Source organism: Phallusia mammillata, chromosome 4 (assembly GCF_965637545.1).
Source record: "Phallusia mammillata chromosome 4, kaPhaMamm4.hap1.1, whole genome shotgun sequence".
NCBI classification, from domain to species: Eukaryota; Metazoa; Chordata; class Ascidiacea; order Phlebobranchia; family Ascidiidae; genus Phallusia; species Phallusia mammillata.
In genome coordinates, this window is record NC_137255.1 from 14,442,813 (window position 1) to 14,457,798 (window position 14,986).

Consider the following 14,986-nt stretch of genomic DNA (forward strand, 5'->3'; position numbering starts at 1 on the left):
ATGATTTGGTCTCTGTACGTAACAATGCCTATTGTTAGTAATAAACTAATAACTATCAACATTTAATGTAACAACTCTTTGGTACAAAAATGGGATTTTACACATACATTCCTCCCGGTCGATCAAAATAAAACACGTGTCGCGGGCCGCTCAAAAGTTGCTCGCGGGCCGGATGCGGCCCGCGGGCCGTAGGTTGTCCACCCCTGATCTAGGCTATTGAAAGCAATAGTCGTTTTGCTTGTCAAGTTAGGGCACATCATTTGCGTCGTAATTGGATTCTGTACCCTTAATCAGTTTTCACACCGATTTCCAAACTTTTTGAAACCATTTCTCCCGTAAGTAGTTTCAACAAGAACTCAATTGCAAAGCATAAATGGAATTCATGAAACGACATTTATTATCGCACACAAAGAGCACCCTAAAGCCAGCGTTATGATGTCCAGTCGCCTATTCAAAATACTAAAATTGAGTGTGGGGCTTACAGCACTTTCGAGCACAAAACACAATTTAAATCTGTAATTCTTTTTTGTAATTCTAACAATCGCTACCTGATAGTAATTATTTTTTTCTCGTGAAATATGTGTTTTCTTGTAAATTATCGCTTTGTATAGGCTCGAAAACCGCAGCTTACAATCAAATAAAACGGTTGGTGTAAAAAAATAATTCAAGACGAAAGACGTCACAGATCAGCTCCAAATTTACTCAACCAGAAAGTTTCGCGCCAGTTCCTTGTGCATCGAGTAATCAAGTCAAATTTTTGCCCCGAAAGAAATGTGCTTGTGTCGTTTTGTTAATTACTCTGGTAACGTTTCGATGTTTTATTCCCTTTTTCAACTGTGTGGCATCAATGTGTCGGTAAAAAGCATTCTGGCGTGGTCCCATATTAGAGTGTGAAAAAAGTTAGGAGTAGCAACGATTGGAATTATTCTCTACCGTTGTGCTAATTTATTGTAAGCTAATTACTTTATCAGGGGTATTACACAGTGGTGATAAAACTAATAAAAGGGTAAAAAATGTAAATTGTTTAAAGTACGTTCCTTAATACTCAAGGTTTAGTTTAGTTTTTGCTGTTTATACTTGTTACTTTATTGCATACAAAATGGTTGTTGATTCTGCTGTTGCTACTTCAGTTGAAACAAAACCAGAAAACCAAGAAACAAGGTGATTATCAATAATTCAAAACATACCTATATAGGAGGGGTTTTCTAATTTAACACTGCTGTAAACCATTTTATTCAGTAATGAAGAGCTTGAAGCGGAATATAATTTAAACATTGCCAATGGCAAAAAGAATCTTTTGTGTGGAGACTTTCCAGAAGCTGTAGCTTGTTTTCAAGCAGCCTGCTCTCTGCAGTAAGAGATACATTTAATTACCAACCATCTTAACATTTGTTTACCAGTTGTTTGAAACTTTAGATCGGAAAGATTTGGAGAAACTTCTCACGAATGTGCGGAAGTGTTTTACCTTTACGGAAGAGCTTTGTTGGAACTGGCTAGGGTTGAAAATGGAGTCCTTGGAAATGCATTGAAAGGAGGTTGGTTAACAGACACTGGTGTGTGTTACCAAGTTAAAAATCGAAATCAAAGGAATTTAGTTTGTCAATGGTTAATAGCCTGAACTGTCTGTCCCTTACTTTTTATAGCTTTTGTATCTTAAATTTTGATTCACTTCTGTACTGTGTTTGGTAATGAAAAGTGCTGCTTGTTTTTTTTAGTGCCTGAAACTGAAGACTCTGACTCTGAAACAGAGGAGGCACAATTTGAGAAAACTAAGAAACTGCCTGGTTTGTACGGGCCACTCTAAAATCTGCAATCTACGCAATCTACGCAATCTACTGACAAAAACTAACTAAGATGTTGACGGTTAGTGCTATTAGGGTCAGGGTGACGGTTTGTGATACAATTAACTTTATAATTTAATTTCAGATGCGTTTCAGGTCTAATTTTCTCTACAAGTGTTAACATGCGGTACCATACAGTGTTTAGTACCACTCTCAACACATATGAGAATATTAAGCCCAAACTGGACATCTAAAACTAAATTATAGTGTTAATTTTATTATAAACCCTCACCCAGACCCTAAAAGCCCTAACCGTCAACATTTTTTAAAGGTTGCATACGTTTTATAAGCAGATTGCGTACAGATTGCGTACAGATTGCGTAGATTGCGTAGATTGCGTAGATTGCGTATTTTAGAGGAGCCCGGTTTGTACTACTAAAATGATAAGCTGGCTATTTATTGCTAAAGGCCATAAAAGGCATAGAGCAATTACAAGATAACATAGTTTCAGACAATCTACAGTGTATCAACCTACAAGGCTCTTCACCTAACTAAATAGTGTGAACTGTCTGCTGCTAAAATATTTGTGTTGCATCAAAACTGGCATTGGAGACACATATAAGTTAGGATTTTAAACTTGGTAACAACTTTCAAGTTATGTATGATTGTACATGTGTTTTTGGTTGGAAGGTGCTCAGCTTTAAGCAAAGTTTAAAACTTAACAAACTATTTTAATGTAATAAGCAAATGAAAGAGAGCAGCTAAGGCAAGAAGTGGAGGCAGCCATGGCAACTGAGACTGAGGAAGGGGATGACACCCAAGATGAAAGTGGTGCTGAAGATGTAAAAAATGATGCAGAGAAGAAACCAGAAGAAAAAAATGAAAAAGAAGAAAAAATGGAAACTGAAGGTTTCCTGCACTTTTTTCTCAAAACTTGCCAAAAGTTATTTCTGCATTACATACAAATTCTCCTTTTCTCACAGCATGGTGTTTAAAATTGCTGGGCATCACTTCTGGCCCAACATCAATCATATGTCACTTGAAAGTGGTTTCCTTGTGTTTACACTGTGTGTGTGTTATGCTCACAAAGTGGTTTTTGTGTTTGAAATGCACATAAATTGTGTAGAAATATTGTTTTGCAAAATATCTTCATCTTTACTAGCGCAGCTTCAATAGCACGGTTGTTGCATTTTAATCTTTTGCTTTTGCCAAACAGCTGTTTTTAAGATTGTATGTTTCAGAAAAACCTTTGGAAACGGTTTCTGAAGAGAAGACTGAATCAGGTAAAAGTTTGAAGGGGACACATTGTTTTTGTCCGTATTTTTTTTTCTTTTTTCTGTCTACTGCTGGTTTGTGAGACGCGTTTGGTCAAGAAAGAGTGCTTCAAATTTATTCAAATTTGGACAGATGTTAGTTATTAATCCAAATTTGATCCTCCTGAAGTTTGACCCCGAATAACCCAGTGGTTCCAACAGGCCCCCAAAACATATTTTTTTAAAAACGGCTATACTTATTAAAGTACAGCATCTCTGAGTGATGTGCTTTGTTGTTTAGTGCAATATAAGGTATTTCAAAGAATTTTGTATATTTTTTTCGATTCACCCCTTAAACCCCCAAATATTCATTTCTGTCTAACGCTGGTTTGTTAAATGCGTTTGGTCAAGAAAGAGTGCTTTAAACTTATTCAAATTTGGACAGATGTTAGTTATTAATCCAAATTTGATCCTCCTGAAGTTTGACCCCAAACGACCCAGCGGTTCACCCACAGCCCCCCAAAACGAAAAAAAATAAAATGGCTGTACTGACTAAAGTACATAATCTGAGAGTTTCATGCTTTGTTGGTTGGTGCAATGTAAGGTATTCTAAAGAATTTTGTAACTTTTTATTGGATTCACTTATTTTACCCCTTAAATCCCCAAATAATAAGTTTTAGGCCAAAAATACAAGCCCTAATGTGCTGAAATGTTAAACAATTGTTTGTAGTAGGTTATTCGTTCAGTATTTAAAATTTTGCCTTAATCGGCCAAATAGTTACTTTTACAGCCCATAATATGTGTACACTGTCAAGTCAGATAGAAGTCTCAACTCTCAAGGGAGTAATTCACTTGTTTACGATTAGGGCGGGTGAAGGCAGCAGCAGTACGCAGCTTGACGTCCAGGCGGACGTTTTACGAGACAGTCACGTCGGCAATTAGAAATCAGCTGTTTTTGCGCAGCTATGCTATGTCGTTTTATTAATTTATCAAGCACATTTTCAGTTGTGGAAAATTGTGTTTAAAAACTGACCTTGAACGACAATATCAAGGTCAAAGCATGAGATTAAATTAAAAAGTATTTTTCCCGTTCTTATTTACTGTTTTTTGTAATTATAATATGACAATAATGATGCAAAAAGAATACGGATAAAACTTTTAAAGTTGGGTTATTGCTAATGTTGGTTAAGTTTTTTTCTTAAGAATCTAAAAATAACCAGGACGTTTGTTTACCGTAAATCCACACAAACGCGTGTGTGGGGACCCATTAGTTTTTGCTTGCAAAAACAATCATATGTGTAGATCAAATGATGTGTATCGTAAATTGGTAAATATTGTATGGAATATATAAAATGGAAGTATATAAGAAAGCCACCTTTCTAGTTAAATGTTTTTTTTGGTTATTACAGAAAAAAAAGAAGATGATGCAGGACCGAGTGAGCCAGAAAAAGATCAACCCAGCACAAAGGCTGAGGATGAAGACCCAGAAGACATTCCTAACATGCAACTAGCCTGGGAAATGTTGGAGTTGGCCAAAGTTCTTTACCAGAAGTAGGCCAATAACATTTTCATGTCAATCAGGCCCTACACTTCTTTATTCGAAAAACTTTTCTCTTTAGGAAACCCAAGAGTAAAGAAAACAGCTTACATGTTGCACAATGTCATCTAAAACTGGGTGAACTTGGGTTGGAAATTGAAAACTATTCCCAAGCTATTGGTGACTTTCTTGAATGTCTTGTTTTGCACAAGGTATGTTGATTTTTAGTTGAACTGTTGTATATCACTGTGATAGAAAGCCAAACCAGATTTTGTTTTTTTGGCACTAAATATACACCACGAAAACAAGCTTTTACAAAATATTTCTTTTAGGAGTTGCTGGATAAACATGATCGTCGGTTGGCTGAAACCCATTACAGCTTAGGACTGGCATACAGCTTCCATCAACGTTATGACAATGCACTTGAGCATTACAATGCAGCTCTTGGTGTTTTGGAAACCAGAATTGGTAAAACACACTAAAAAATGTTTTAATTGTGTCTGTATTTTAGCATGTAAAATTTAGACAGTTACACACATTTTCACATGCATAGACTTTCTGAATGAGCAAATTGATGAAAATGATCGAAAGAAAGAGAAAAGTGAAGAAACCATCCAGGAATGTGCGGAAGTTGGAGAAATCAACCAATTGATTCCAGACATTAACTCCAAGGTACTTTTGTATTGCATAATTTTAATTTTTTTGGTCACATTTAAGTCCTTGCACACATCTTGTACTCTGGTAAAAAAAAAACTGACCAACTCGATGGCAGATAGAGGATGTAATGTTAATGAAGAAACAAGAGGGAAGAATGGCTGGTTCTCCATTTCGACAACCATCTGCTCTTGGTGAAACATCAACTGGATTTGGAGCTTCACCTGCTGACAAAGTTTGTGCTGTGGTGAGTCATAAGATATAATTGGTTTTTGATTAGGATTTTCGGTTACATTTCTTCATGGTTCAGATTCCTATTCGAAAAGCTTCTGACAGTGTAGCAACGCCACCTGGTGGACAGGCTGCAAGTGACATCAGCCATTTGGTTCGACGAAAGGTGGTGCGATGTTTCCCTGTGTGGTGCTTGCAGACATACCTTGTGATAACTGATTGTTGTTTTAGCGGGCTGCCCCAGAAAATGAGCCATCCAGCGAAGGTGAAACTACAAGCCCTTCCAAAAAGATTAAGCGAGACACAGAAACAAATGGCACACATACAAATGGAACCAATGGGGCTGATGCATGCAATGGGGATGCACCAAAAGTGGGTAAAATTTTATCAAAACATTTTAGTATCACAGTCAGTTCCATAATTGAGTTTTTCAGTGAAGTAAGAATTCCACCAAAGTTTGTCAATTTTCTTTTACATAATGACCTTAAAACTTTAATGTTTTAGGTGGCCAAATCAGCTGCAGAATTAAAAGAAGACCTAAAGAAAGAAGCAAACAGCAATGGCATTGCAATGGAAAACTAAACCTGTACATTTTTGGTTGAATTGTTTTTGACTGTTTTTGTTCCTGTGTGAAAAGTTCTTGTTTTGTATTATTTTTTCTACACGATCATGACTAAAATGACTGCCTTACACACAAAATCATGTGCGGTTGTTTTTTAGAGGCAATGGAAAGGGCTGTTATTTTATTTTGAACCATGCAGGAAAGTATCAGTCACATGTGTGAAGTAGCTGTAAAATACATATTTCTGTTCTAAGCATATATTTGAACTTGACCACCAATTGCATGCATGACCTAGTTTGGTGGTTCCCAGCAGGTTAAGCTTTCTCGATAAAAAAGGGCTTTTAACAGTGTTGAAACTGTCTGCTTATCATCACTAGACAAATTTGCTTAGATGTTTGTTTATTTAAACACTTTTGAGCTACAAATATCCATCATTAATTTCGAATCGTTATTCATACACAGTTGCAACAAGCTAATCTATTCACATGCAACATGACAATAGAAGCTGTTACCACTGTCCAAAAATATAAACAAATGTGACAGCACAGCAAAGATTGGATAGCAAAAAGTTAAAACTCTAATAAAATCAAAACAATCTGAAGCAATTGCAACATAAAATTCGGATTTTGGTTGTTCACCTAAAACAGCATGCATTGCAGAAGCAGGGTAAAAACTACACTCAATGGTATAAACATTACACCACGAAAAATTGCAAATGAACAATAGAATAAATGGCACCAAACACTCAATTAAAGCTTCTCAACAGCAATTAAAATAATTACAACCAACATGATGAATTGCAAGCACTACAAAAATATATACTTTGATCACAATGAAGTAAGCACATTGCAATCTGGAATGTTGGATCAAAGCACAGTGATACATTTGTTCAGTTGATTTAGGGATAAATTAATGCACAATAATGTGCCACAGCGCAGTTTGGTCAGTGATTACTTTTACCACTCATGCAGTTAATATGTTTGACGTGTATCCAACACAACCCCCCACACATCAAATATGAACTCCTGAGGAAAAGCGAAATCGCCAAGTTGGTCATTCAGGGCAGTCAGAAAATCATCGGGGTTCTTCTGTTCTTTTCCACATTCCCAAATGGTGCTTGCTGTGTGTGACAAAAAAAAAATGTCAGATGCAATTACTAGGCAAACTGATGTTTCTACTTACAAAGTTCCATATCTCTGATTCCCAAAAAACTATCAAGGAGGTCATCAATTTTCCCAACTGCTTTCCCTTCTTTTTCCGTTGGCTGTGAGAAACACATATTTTAGGTTGTTTTTGAAGCACTGGTGTAATATATATTACAAAAAAGTACAAAAATTATGGGTAACTAAGTTTTCGCCGAGGAAATCAAAGCATAAGTACCAAAGCTTCAATAGTTGCTGGTCCCTTGGATCTTAGTCTCAAAGTTGATTTCCCAGTGCCAATATTACTTGAAGAAACAGGTGGTGCCTTGGCTGCTCCCCGTTGTGAAATCATATCTAATCAAATATGTAAATAATTTAATGATATTACATCATGTGGGATTTAAACTGCGACAGACAATCATTTACCAAAACCAGGGTAAACATATTGGTTAAATAATACATTGGATTGGATTTAAAACTGATATACTTTATTTGTGCACTGACCAAATGCCTTTTGTGGCTCCACAAGCACCATCTCAAAAGTAGTGTTAAGAGGAATTTCTTTCAGTTGCTTTGCGACTTGGAAGTGTCGACTTCCAACTGTCGATTGTCCACAAATTGATTGAACATGGTCCCCAACACATAAAGTTTTACACTGGTCTGCCACAGAATTTGGCTAAAATAGAACCATTGATTTAGGTATGCAAATTAGTACCAGGGAAATAAAGAATGTACTTTTATACGCTTAAGAAATGGATATCCTGCTCCATTGTCTGTTATAGTTAGTCCAAGAGCTGCTTCTGATTTTGTCAATGAAATGTTTTTCACTTGTCCTGAAACAATATTATGGGGTTCATGGGTACAAAATTAACATTTATTTTAGACTATTTTTTCAAAGAATACCTTTTATGTGGGCAAAAATAAAGTCTTCCAGTCCAATCTGGCCACCCAACAGTCTGTCCATTTCACATTTATGTGTATTTAAAGTGCAAAAGATTATCTGAAACAACAATGGGCTTATGTGCATTGACTCATTAGCATAATGTTGTTATCCTGGTGTTATTAATAAACCTTACTTCTGAAACTGGAATGTTGAACGCCTTTGCGATTCTGCTGTACAGTTCACGAATGTTGCTAAATCCTTCAATCCTTGCAGTGGGACTTCCATGAGCAAGCTATTATTTGAGCACAAATTTAAAAAATAATATATAGTTTAAAAAAATAATAAATAGAAAGGGAGCTTTTATATACAGTGCCAGAATTTGTTAATGATTTACCACATTTGCCACTGAAACCATTCACCATACTTACATGTGATATGCATGTATTTATATCTATATGTATTATACATTTGTCACCTATATTCATTTTTATACCTATCTTTATCCAGTACTTAACAACATTCAACAAATTGGTCCCCACACATGTGTACATGTATATAGGTAACAGTTTTAATATATAGAGAGTGATTGCTTTCATTTCGAAGGACAAATAAGTAGATAATATCAACCCAAACTTGAAACTTCATTACCCCAAAAAATACTGTACTACTGATCTGTTTAAATTTAATTTCTAGCTTTGCCCGGGCTATTTTTGTCCAAAGTCTATGTTAAAACTCCTCACATAAACCCAAATGGTAATACAGATCATGAAAAATTGATATGTCCTGTTTTGGGCAACAGGAAAACAAACATGACTGTATTCAATCCACTATACTTAAATCGTGTTGACAAGGAGCTCGTGAAAATGGTTAGAAGAATTCAACTCAAAGTTTCAAAATGCCTTAAAATATATTGCTATATATACATGAATCAGCAAAATATAAAACTTGTGGGTCATATACTTAAGCAAGTGCAGCTTTTTTGAGATTTATTGTTTTGCAGGTAAGTGGGTGTACTGATGGGTTAACGGAAGAAGGGTCAGACAGCTTTCAATAACCTATCTACCTCTTTCTTCAAAAAATATGTGAAACAAGCTCATGTTAGACAGAAAAAAACTGATTGAAACAGTGTGTCTTCTTTTTACAAATGTAGAACCAACAACAATACCTGTGCATGAAAAACAAGCTGTGGTTTTACTGATTCCGGTTCATTTCCATTGGTATTTTCATAACTTGGTGCAGGTTCTTTTACTGGATTTGCTTTCTTTCTTCGAAATGGATTACTAAATGGCATCATTTACTATGTATTTTTTGTTCAGGTTATTGGAACCTAAGCAGTAAGATACAATTATATTTACAAAATATCAGAATTTTTTAAACATGCATCCAATATGAAGTTAAGTAGATAAGCAACATTGAAAGCACCTTAGAGGTTTGTAAGTGGGAATAGTTAAAGTACAAGATTGTGCCAATGTTTAAATGTTTTACAGTTTGTTAAATAAATTAAGGCGAAAAAAAATTTTGTTGTTGTTTTAAAATGTTTTGGAAAACTTTGAAGCGTTATTACCCTGTGAGCTATGACTATGCTGGCAGTTATTACTACAGGGCCATTTTTTAGAAATAAAATAGTTGCATTAAATGCATTATATAATACTTGGCTGTGTAATTGTTTTGTTTGTCTAAACATCATTTGTAAAATTCATATGAAGTGCTGGTTAGATTCCCAAATGTATATCTATTCCAGAAACTCATATTATATACCACATGTTTGGAAACATTACATTTCCATGTTAAAATCTGTTAGCTTGAAATAAATGTTTTCTGCCTTTAGTTAGATTTATGTTAAAGTACACTAAGATTATCTGAAACTCACTTACACCAATGCTATAGTAAAGATGTCCAACAATAATGTGCAATATGTTTCAAAAACTTAGCAATGTCCTATAGGATATACTAATGTTCCTTTTTGTTACCTATGATTTTAACTTATTAAGTGCATCCACAGTTCCAGTTGTAACTGTGCAAAATTAATGTCAGGGGTTACAACACACAAAATTTTAAAAGATCGGATTTGTATTAATTCAGAACAAAACAGAAGATTTTATCACCACAAACTTATTAGTATTTTCGTGAAGGAAGGCACAAAGTATACTACTTCTTTTCTAATCCAATTTGTTATAACTTGGACCTGTTGTCTAAAGTCGGACTTTTTTATCACAGCGAGAATCATAAGCGGACTGGCCTGAGACCAGTTCAGGTTCAGGTACCCAAAACGCTTGTTGCGGCGATGAACATAGATAAGTAATGCTTTAAAAAAAGAAAAATTGCAATATAAAACTAACTCTCTTACGCCCACAAATGGTTTATCCAATTTTGTCATAGATATCACCACTAGTACAGACTTTGTTGATAAAGCAGTGGTTTCTGCGTTCGTCTCTTAAAAACAAAAAAACTAGGTATTTTCTGGATTCAGGAAAAAACTTACAAAATTTATCCAAAATCAAATCTGAAAAAAAGAAACGAAACAATTTTAAATGACGTTGAAATGCGAGTTTATAACTTACAACGCAAATCTAAAACTAAAATTGGACCAATCAAAACAATAAACTACGTAAATATTGTCCGTTTACTTTAACCTGTAGACAACTAGACATAATGTGGAATCGTTAACAATCCGAAAACGGTATATCCCCCTCAGTCCTCATTCCATTGATCAGTTTGCTGCGTCACCTCGCAACACGATGGGTAGGTCAGTATACCTTAAACAAGAACAAAGGAGTTAAAGAAAATCATTTTAGCTAGATTTAGTAAGAAATCGGTTTGTTTTGGGTAATGGTTACGGATTAAAAAACGTTTGTTAAGTAAAGGCCAATTAGATAAATATGCGTAGTTGTTCGTAGCGTAGCGATGTAGACCGAGTCATGCAAGACATCACAAGATAACATTGACCTTGTGCTAAGTCCAACCTTGTGTTTGCACTTTTTATTTTAATTACCAGTTGGTGACATTTAGTGTTGTTTGCTCATTATCTTGTTTGATAATAGTCTTTGTATAGTTTTGTTTTAAATTAGTCGTGTTTAGTTGACTATAGTTGTGCTTGAAATAGCGACTATAACAACAATACAAGACAGATAACAATAGATAAAAATTGTATAATTTTTCCCAAAGACTCAACAATAAAAATTTTACCCACTAAACTTTTTGATTTCTACAGCAGTAAAATAATAATTTTGGATTATCTTAAAAGTTCCTGCTTTGTGTTTTTGAAACAACACAATGAGTGAAACTGAATTAACACCAGAAGAGATTCGACAGAAACGCCTTGCTCGCTTGTCTAAAGGAAGGGATGGGAGATCAAGTTTGTCCGTCTTGTCAAGTGATTCATCTAATGGTTCACAAGTGTCATGCTTATCACCAAAGCAAAAAATAGCACGGCCATCAGATGAGAATGGTGACAGTGTTGAAATGGAAAGTGCATCTCTTCCCATCAGAATCACTGGTTCAGAAAGCAGTGATGTGCACATGGAGGTAGCTGACTCGGGTTCAGACCTAATGTCAATTGAACAGCATTCTGCCACTGTCAGCATTAACAATGGTAATGCACAGCTTAGTTTGGACCTACTCAACAAAATACTTTCAGGCACTGCACAAACAAAGTTTAAATCTATTTCTATTGAGGACATTCAGACACCAGCAGCTTTGTCAAGTTCTATTGCAAATGCCATAAATTGTCAAATGATGCATTTATTAAGTGCATTACCACCATCTTCGGACAATGCCAATGATACAAAAAATGAACCCAGTGAAAGGATTGCAGCGTTTGACTATTTATTTAAATGCTATGAACAAGCTGCTTTGGCAAAGAAAAATGGAAATCCCAGCTTTGCTGATGAAATTTGCAGACAATGTGTGCACAATTGTATACTCCTGATAAAAGGATATTTTACTGTTCATTCTTGTAAGTCTATTGTGGCAAGTTTAGCAAATGCAATAATCCAACAAACCCTGCCAGTGGGCTTCTTAGTAGATTTGATTCACCAGGCCCAAAGTACAGAGGATTTGGAGCAAATTTTTGAGGATGTACTAAATGAAATTCGCTTACATGCTATTAATGCTACACTTGCAGAAGATGACTACCTATTGTCTCTTATGGCCTTGTCTGAATTGTGTAATGTGGTAAGCAAAGGAAACACAAGAGAAAGGCCTATCTGTACACTAATTGTAAACTTGAAACATTTTTTGCCTGTGACTTTTTCGGAAGCTACAGGTTTAGAAATACAAAGGCTTTCTTACCTTGGTCCATTTTTGTCACTCTCTGTATTTGTTGAAGATGATGAAAAGGTTTGCAACAAATATTTTAGCAATGACAATCTTACTGGAGAAAATGTCAAATTTTACCAAACCAATCTGCAGGGTCAGTTGGCCAAAGCAAGAGATGAGCAGTTTAAAGTTTTTCACAGTTTGCTGCTAAATGTTCAATCACGTGATTTTGCAATCCAGTACTTCTCTGCTGTTTTAAAAGCAAATGAGAAGTGGGCACAACTTCATGCTGACCAAAAATTGTTGGCCAAACCAGGATTTATGATTAATGTTTTAAGCATATTACAAAAGTTGTCCCTCAAAGTTCAGGTTGCAAAAGTAGACCCAATGTATATACACGGTGCAAATTCAAGGGTACAAATTTCAAGTGAGACTCGAATTAAAGCCACTTCAGATGATGTTGAGCAATGGCTGTCCCAACAGCACCCTGCAAACGACTCTCCAAAGTTTCTTACAGAATGCTTCTTTTTGACCATGCATGCTCACCATCTTTCAGTGTTGCCCTGTGCTCGAAATTTTTTGAGAAAATTACGTGCAATTCATGATTTACATTCTGTTATATCAGAGGTGCAAGGCACCCAGGACAAATGGAAGAACACACCAGTGGAAAGCCGAAACAAAGCCATGCTTAAAAGATGCAAACAACAGCTGACAGTCTTAATGAGAGAAAAGACATGTTACACTATTGGTTTAGTTGATGACACCATGCTCAGTCAGTGTATTAACTACTATACTTCATTTATTCAATATTTGATGCGTTTTGTTTATCCGGAACCAAATGTTCTGCCTTTGGCTGATGAAGTTAATGAAATGTTTGCAATGTTGCCTGAGTTCTATGTCGAAGATATTGCAGAAAACCTTTTGTTTGTTATTCAATATGCACCTGGGGCAATAGATGACCATTTTTCCCATGAGCTTGCTACATTTCTTGTGGTTTTTGTTTGTTCCCCAAACTATTTCAACAACCCCTATCTGGTTGCCAAACTAGTTGAAGTCATATTTGTTTTAAACCCAAATATCCAGCCTCGGGCAAGGCACATGTACGATATGCTGGAAAGTCATCCATATGCAATCAAGTATCTTGCTTCCTCATTGATGAAATTTTACACAGACATTGAAACAACCGGTAGCAGCAATGAGTTTTATGACAAGTTCAGCATCAGATATCACATTTCCATTATTTTCAAGAGTTTATGGCAAAATCCTCAATACCAGGATGCTATTATAGAAGAAAGCAGATCAGGTCATGAATTTGTGCGCTTTGTGAACATGCTGATTAATGATACAACTTTTCTTTTGGATGAAAGCTTGGACTCTTTGAAACAGATTCATGAAGCCCAGGAAGCAATGAAAGACCAAGAAGCATGGAACAAGCAGTCACAAGAACAAAGGGCATCACGTGAAAGGCAACTACATCAAGATGAAAGACAATGTAAATCATACCTCACATTAACAAATGAGACTCTTGATATGCTTCACTACCTAACTAAATTAATTCAAGCACCATTTTTACGTCCTGAACTTGGAGACCGTTTGGCTGCTATGCTAAATATTAACTTGCAGCAACTTTGTGGCCCAAAATGCAAGGACCTCAAGGTTCGAAATCCAGAAAAATATGGGTTTGAGCCAAAAAAGTGGTTGGAGACCTTAACTGATGTTTATCTTCATCTTGATGGGCCTGAATTCATCAACTATGTGGCTAGTGATCAACGTTCATATAAAAAAGAACTTTTCGACATTGCTATTGCAAGAATGGAGAAACTTGCCATTAAGAGCAGTTTTTCTATTGATCTCTTTCGGACTTTTGCAAATCAAACCCAAGCTCAATTTCTAAAGATTAATAAAGCTGAAGTTGACTACGGAGATATTCCCGATCAATTTAAAGACCCATTGATGGACACCCTGATGAGAGATCCAGTACTTTTACCAAGCGGTCACATAATGGATCGCAATATAATTATGAGACATCTGTTAAACTCATCTACTGATCCATTTAACCGCCAGGAACTAAAAGAAGATATGCTTCAGCCAGTGCCAGAGTTACGCCAAAAAATAACTGACTGGATTGAAGAAAAGGAGTCCAAGATTTCAAACCCTGGGAACTAAACTAATTTGACCTCAAAGCTATTTATTATGTTTGCTTGGTGTATGTAAGCTAAATTGATGTGTGTTAATGCTGCTACCATTCACTGTTTGTTTTATGTGATCATCAATTTGTGCATTTAAAAAACGGTTAATCCTAAATTGACGCTAAACTTTGGACTTTGCACTAAATGTACACACAATCAAATACTTTATAACTGCATGACTTTTTGTTGCTGTTACAAAACTTGTTGCGCAAACATGACATAACATGTATGTCCCATGCTCTGCATCCGCGTGATAAAAGTCAATAGTTCATCAAAAATGTTTCGTTTTGTTGTTGTTTTTTACTTTAAATAAATGCTTTACTTAATCAGCTGTTTTTCCATCTATAGGGACTGTAATTTGTTTGTAACGCTAGTAAAATGTCATGTAGACTCTGTAAAAAATGCCTGCTGCAAGTTTCCAAATTGCCAATTGTCAAGAGTGAAAAAACATTTTCAACAAAGTTTGTCCCAAATGCTCCTCAATGGAATGGGACACC

At 35.7% G+C, this 14,986-nt stretch overlaps 3 protein-coding genes across 4 annotated transcripts; 2 read left to right on the forward strand and 1 right to left on the reverse strand.

Annotated features, from left to right (window-relative positions):
* Positions 1–1,022: 1,022 nt before the first annotated feature.
* LOC145224310 (protein HGV2-like) lies at positions 1,023–6,271 on the forward strand. 2 transcript variants are annotated; one of them, XM_080090775.1, is made up of 14 exons: positions 1,023–1,161; positions 1,240–1,353; positions 1,417–1,535; positions 1,716–1,784; positions 2,526–2,690; positions 3,023–3,064; positions 4,444–4,585; positions 4,654–4,783; positions 4,904–5,039; positions 5,125–5,243; positions 5,344–5,472; positions 5,536–5,625; positions 5,688–5,828; positions 5,961–6,271. In XM_080090775.1, the coding sequence occupies exons 1-14, from the start codon at positions 1,100–1,102 to the stop codon at positions 6,036–6,038; spliced, it is 1,536 nt and encodes a 511-aa protein (XP_079946901.1). In that variant the 5' UTR covers positions 1,023–1,099; the 3' UTR covers positions 6,039–6,271. The 2 variants fall into 2 exon arrangements, with proteins under 2 accessions (XP_079946901.1, XP_079946902.1); XM_080090776.1 differs by having other exon boundaries at positions 5,536–5,622.
* Positions 6,272–6,400: 129 nt separating this feature from the next.
* LOC145224312 (PDZ domain-containing protein GIPC1-like) lies at positions 6,401–10,056 on the reverse strand. The gene is made up of 9 exons (XM_080090779.1): positions 9,918–10,056; positions 9,209–9,370; positions 8,237–8,335; positions 8,064–8,160; positions 7,896–7,993; positions 7,665–7,836; positions 7,399–7,514; positions 7,201–7,282; positions 6,401–7,138 (listed from the first exon to the last, which is right to left on the reverse strand). The coding sequence occupies exons 2-9, from the start codon at positions 9,335–9,337 to the stop codon at positions 6,990–6,992; spliced, it is 942 nt and encodes a 313-aa protein (XP_079946905.1). The 5' UTR covers positions 9,338–9,370; positions 9,918–10,056; the 3' UTR covers positions 6,401–6,989.
* Positions 10,057–11,221: 1,165 nt separating this feature from the next.
* Positions 11,222–14,837, forward strand: LOC145224308 (ubiquitin conjugation factor E4 B-like). Its single transcript, XM_080090774.1, has one exon. It carries the CDS (start codon positions 11,317–11,319, stop codon positions 14,464–14,466), a length of 3,150 nt encoding a protein of 1,049 aa, XP_079946900.1. The 5' UTR covers positions 11,222–11,316; the 3' UTR covers positions 14,467–14,837.
* Positions 14,838–14,986: the final 149 nt, after the last annotated feature.

Excerpts from the sequence above, each read along its gene's own strand:
- LOC145224310 (XM_080090775.1), top strand. The coding sequence starts at position 1,100 with ATGGTTGTTGATTCTGCTGTTGCTACTTCAGTTGAAACAAAACCAGAA. Across the intron at positions 1,354-1,416 it reads CAAGCAGCCTGCTCTCTGCA|ATCGGAAAGATTTGGAGAAA; the intron begins GTAAGAGATACA and ends TTGAAACTTTAG. Across the intron at positions 1,785-2,525 it reads GAAAACTAAGAAACTGCCTG|CAAATGAAAGAGAGCAGCTA; the intron begins GTTTGTACGGGC and ends TAATGTAATAAG.
- LOC145224312 (XM_080090779.1), bottom strand. The coding sequence starts at position 9,337 with ATGATGCCATTTAGTAATCCATTTCGAAGAAAGAAAGCAAATCCAGTA. Across the intron at positions 8,161-8,236 it reads TCAACATTCCAGTTTCAGAA|ATAATCTTTTGCACTTTAAA; the intron begins GTAAGGTTTATT and ends TTGTTGTTTCAG. Across the intron at positions 7,515-7,664 it reads GGAGCCACAAAAGGCATTTG|ATATGATTTCACAACGGGGA; the intron begins GTCAGTGCACAA and ends ATATTTGATTAG.
- LOC145224308 (XM_080090774.1), top strand. The coding sequence starts at position 11,317 with ATGAGTGAAACTGAATTAACACCAGAAGAGATTCGACAGAAACGCCTT.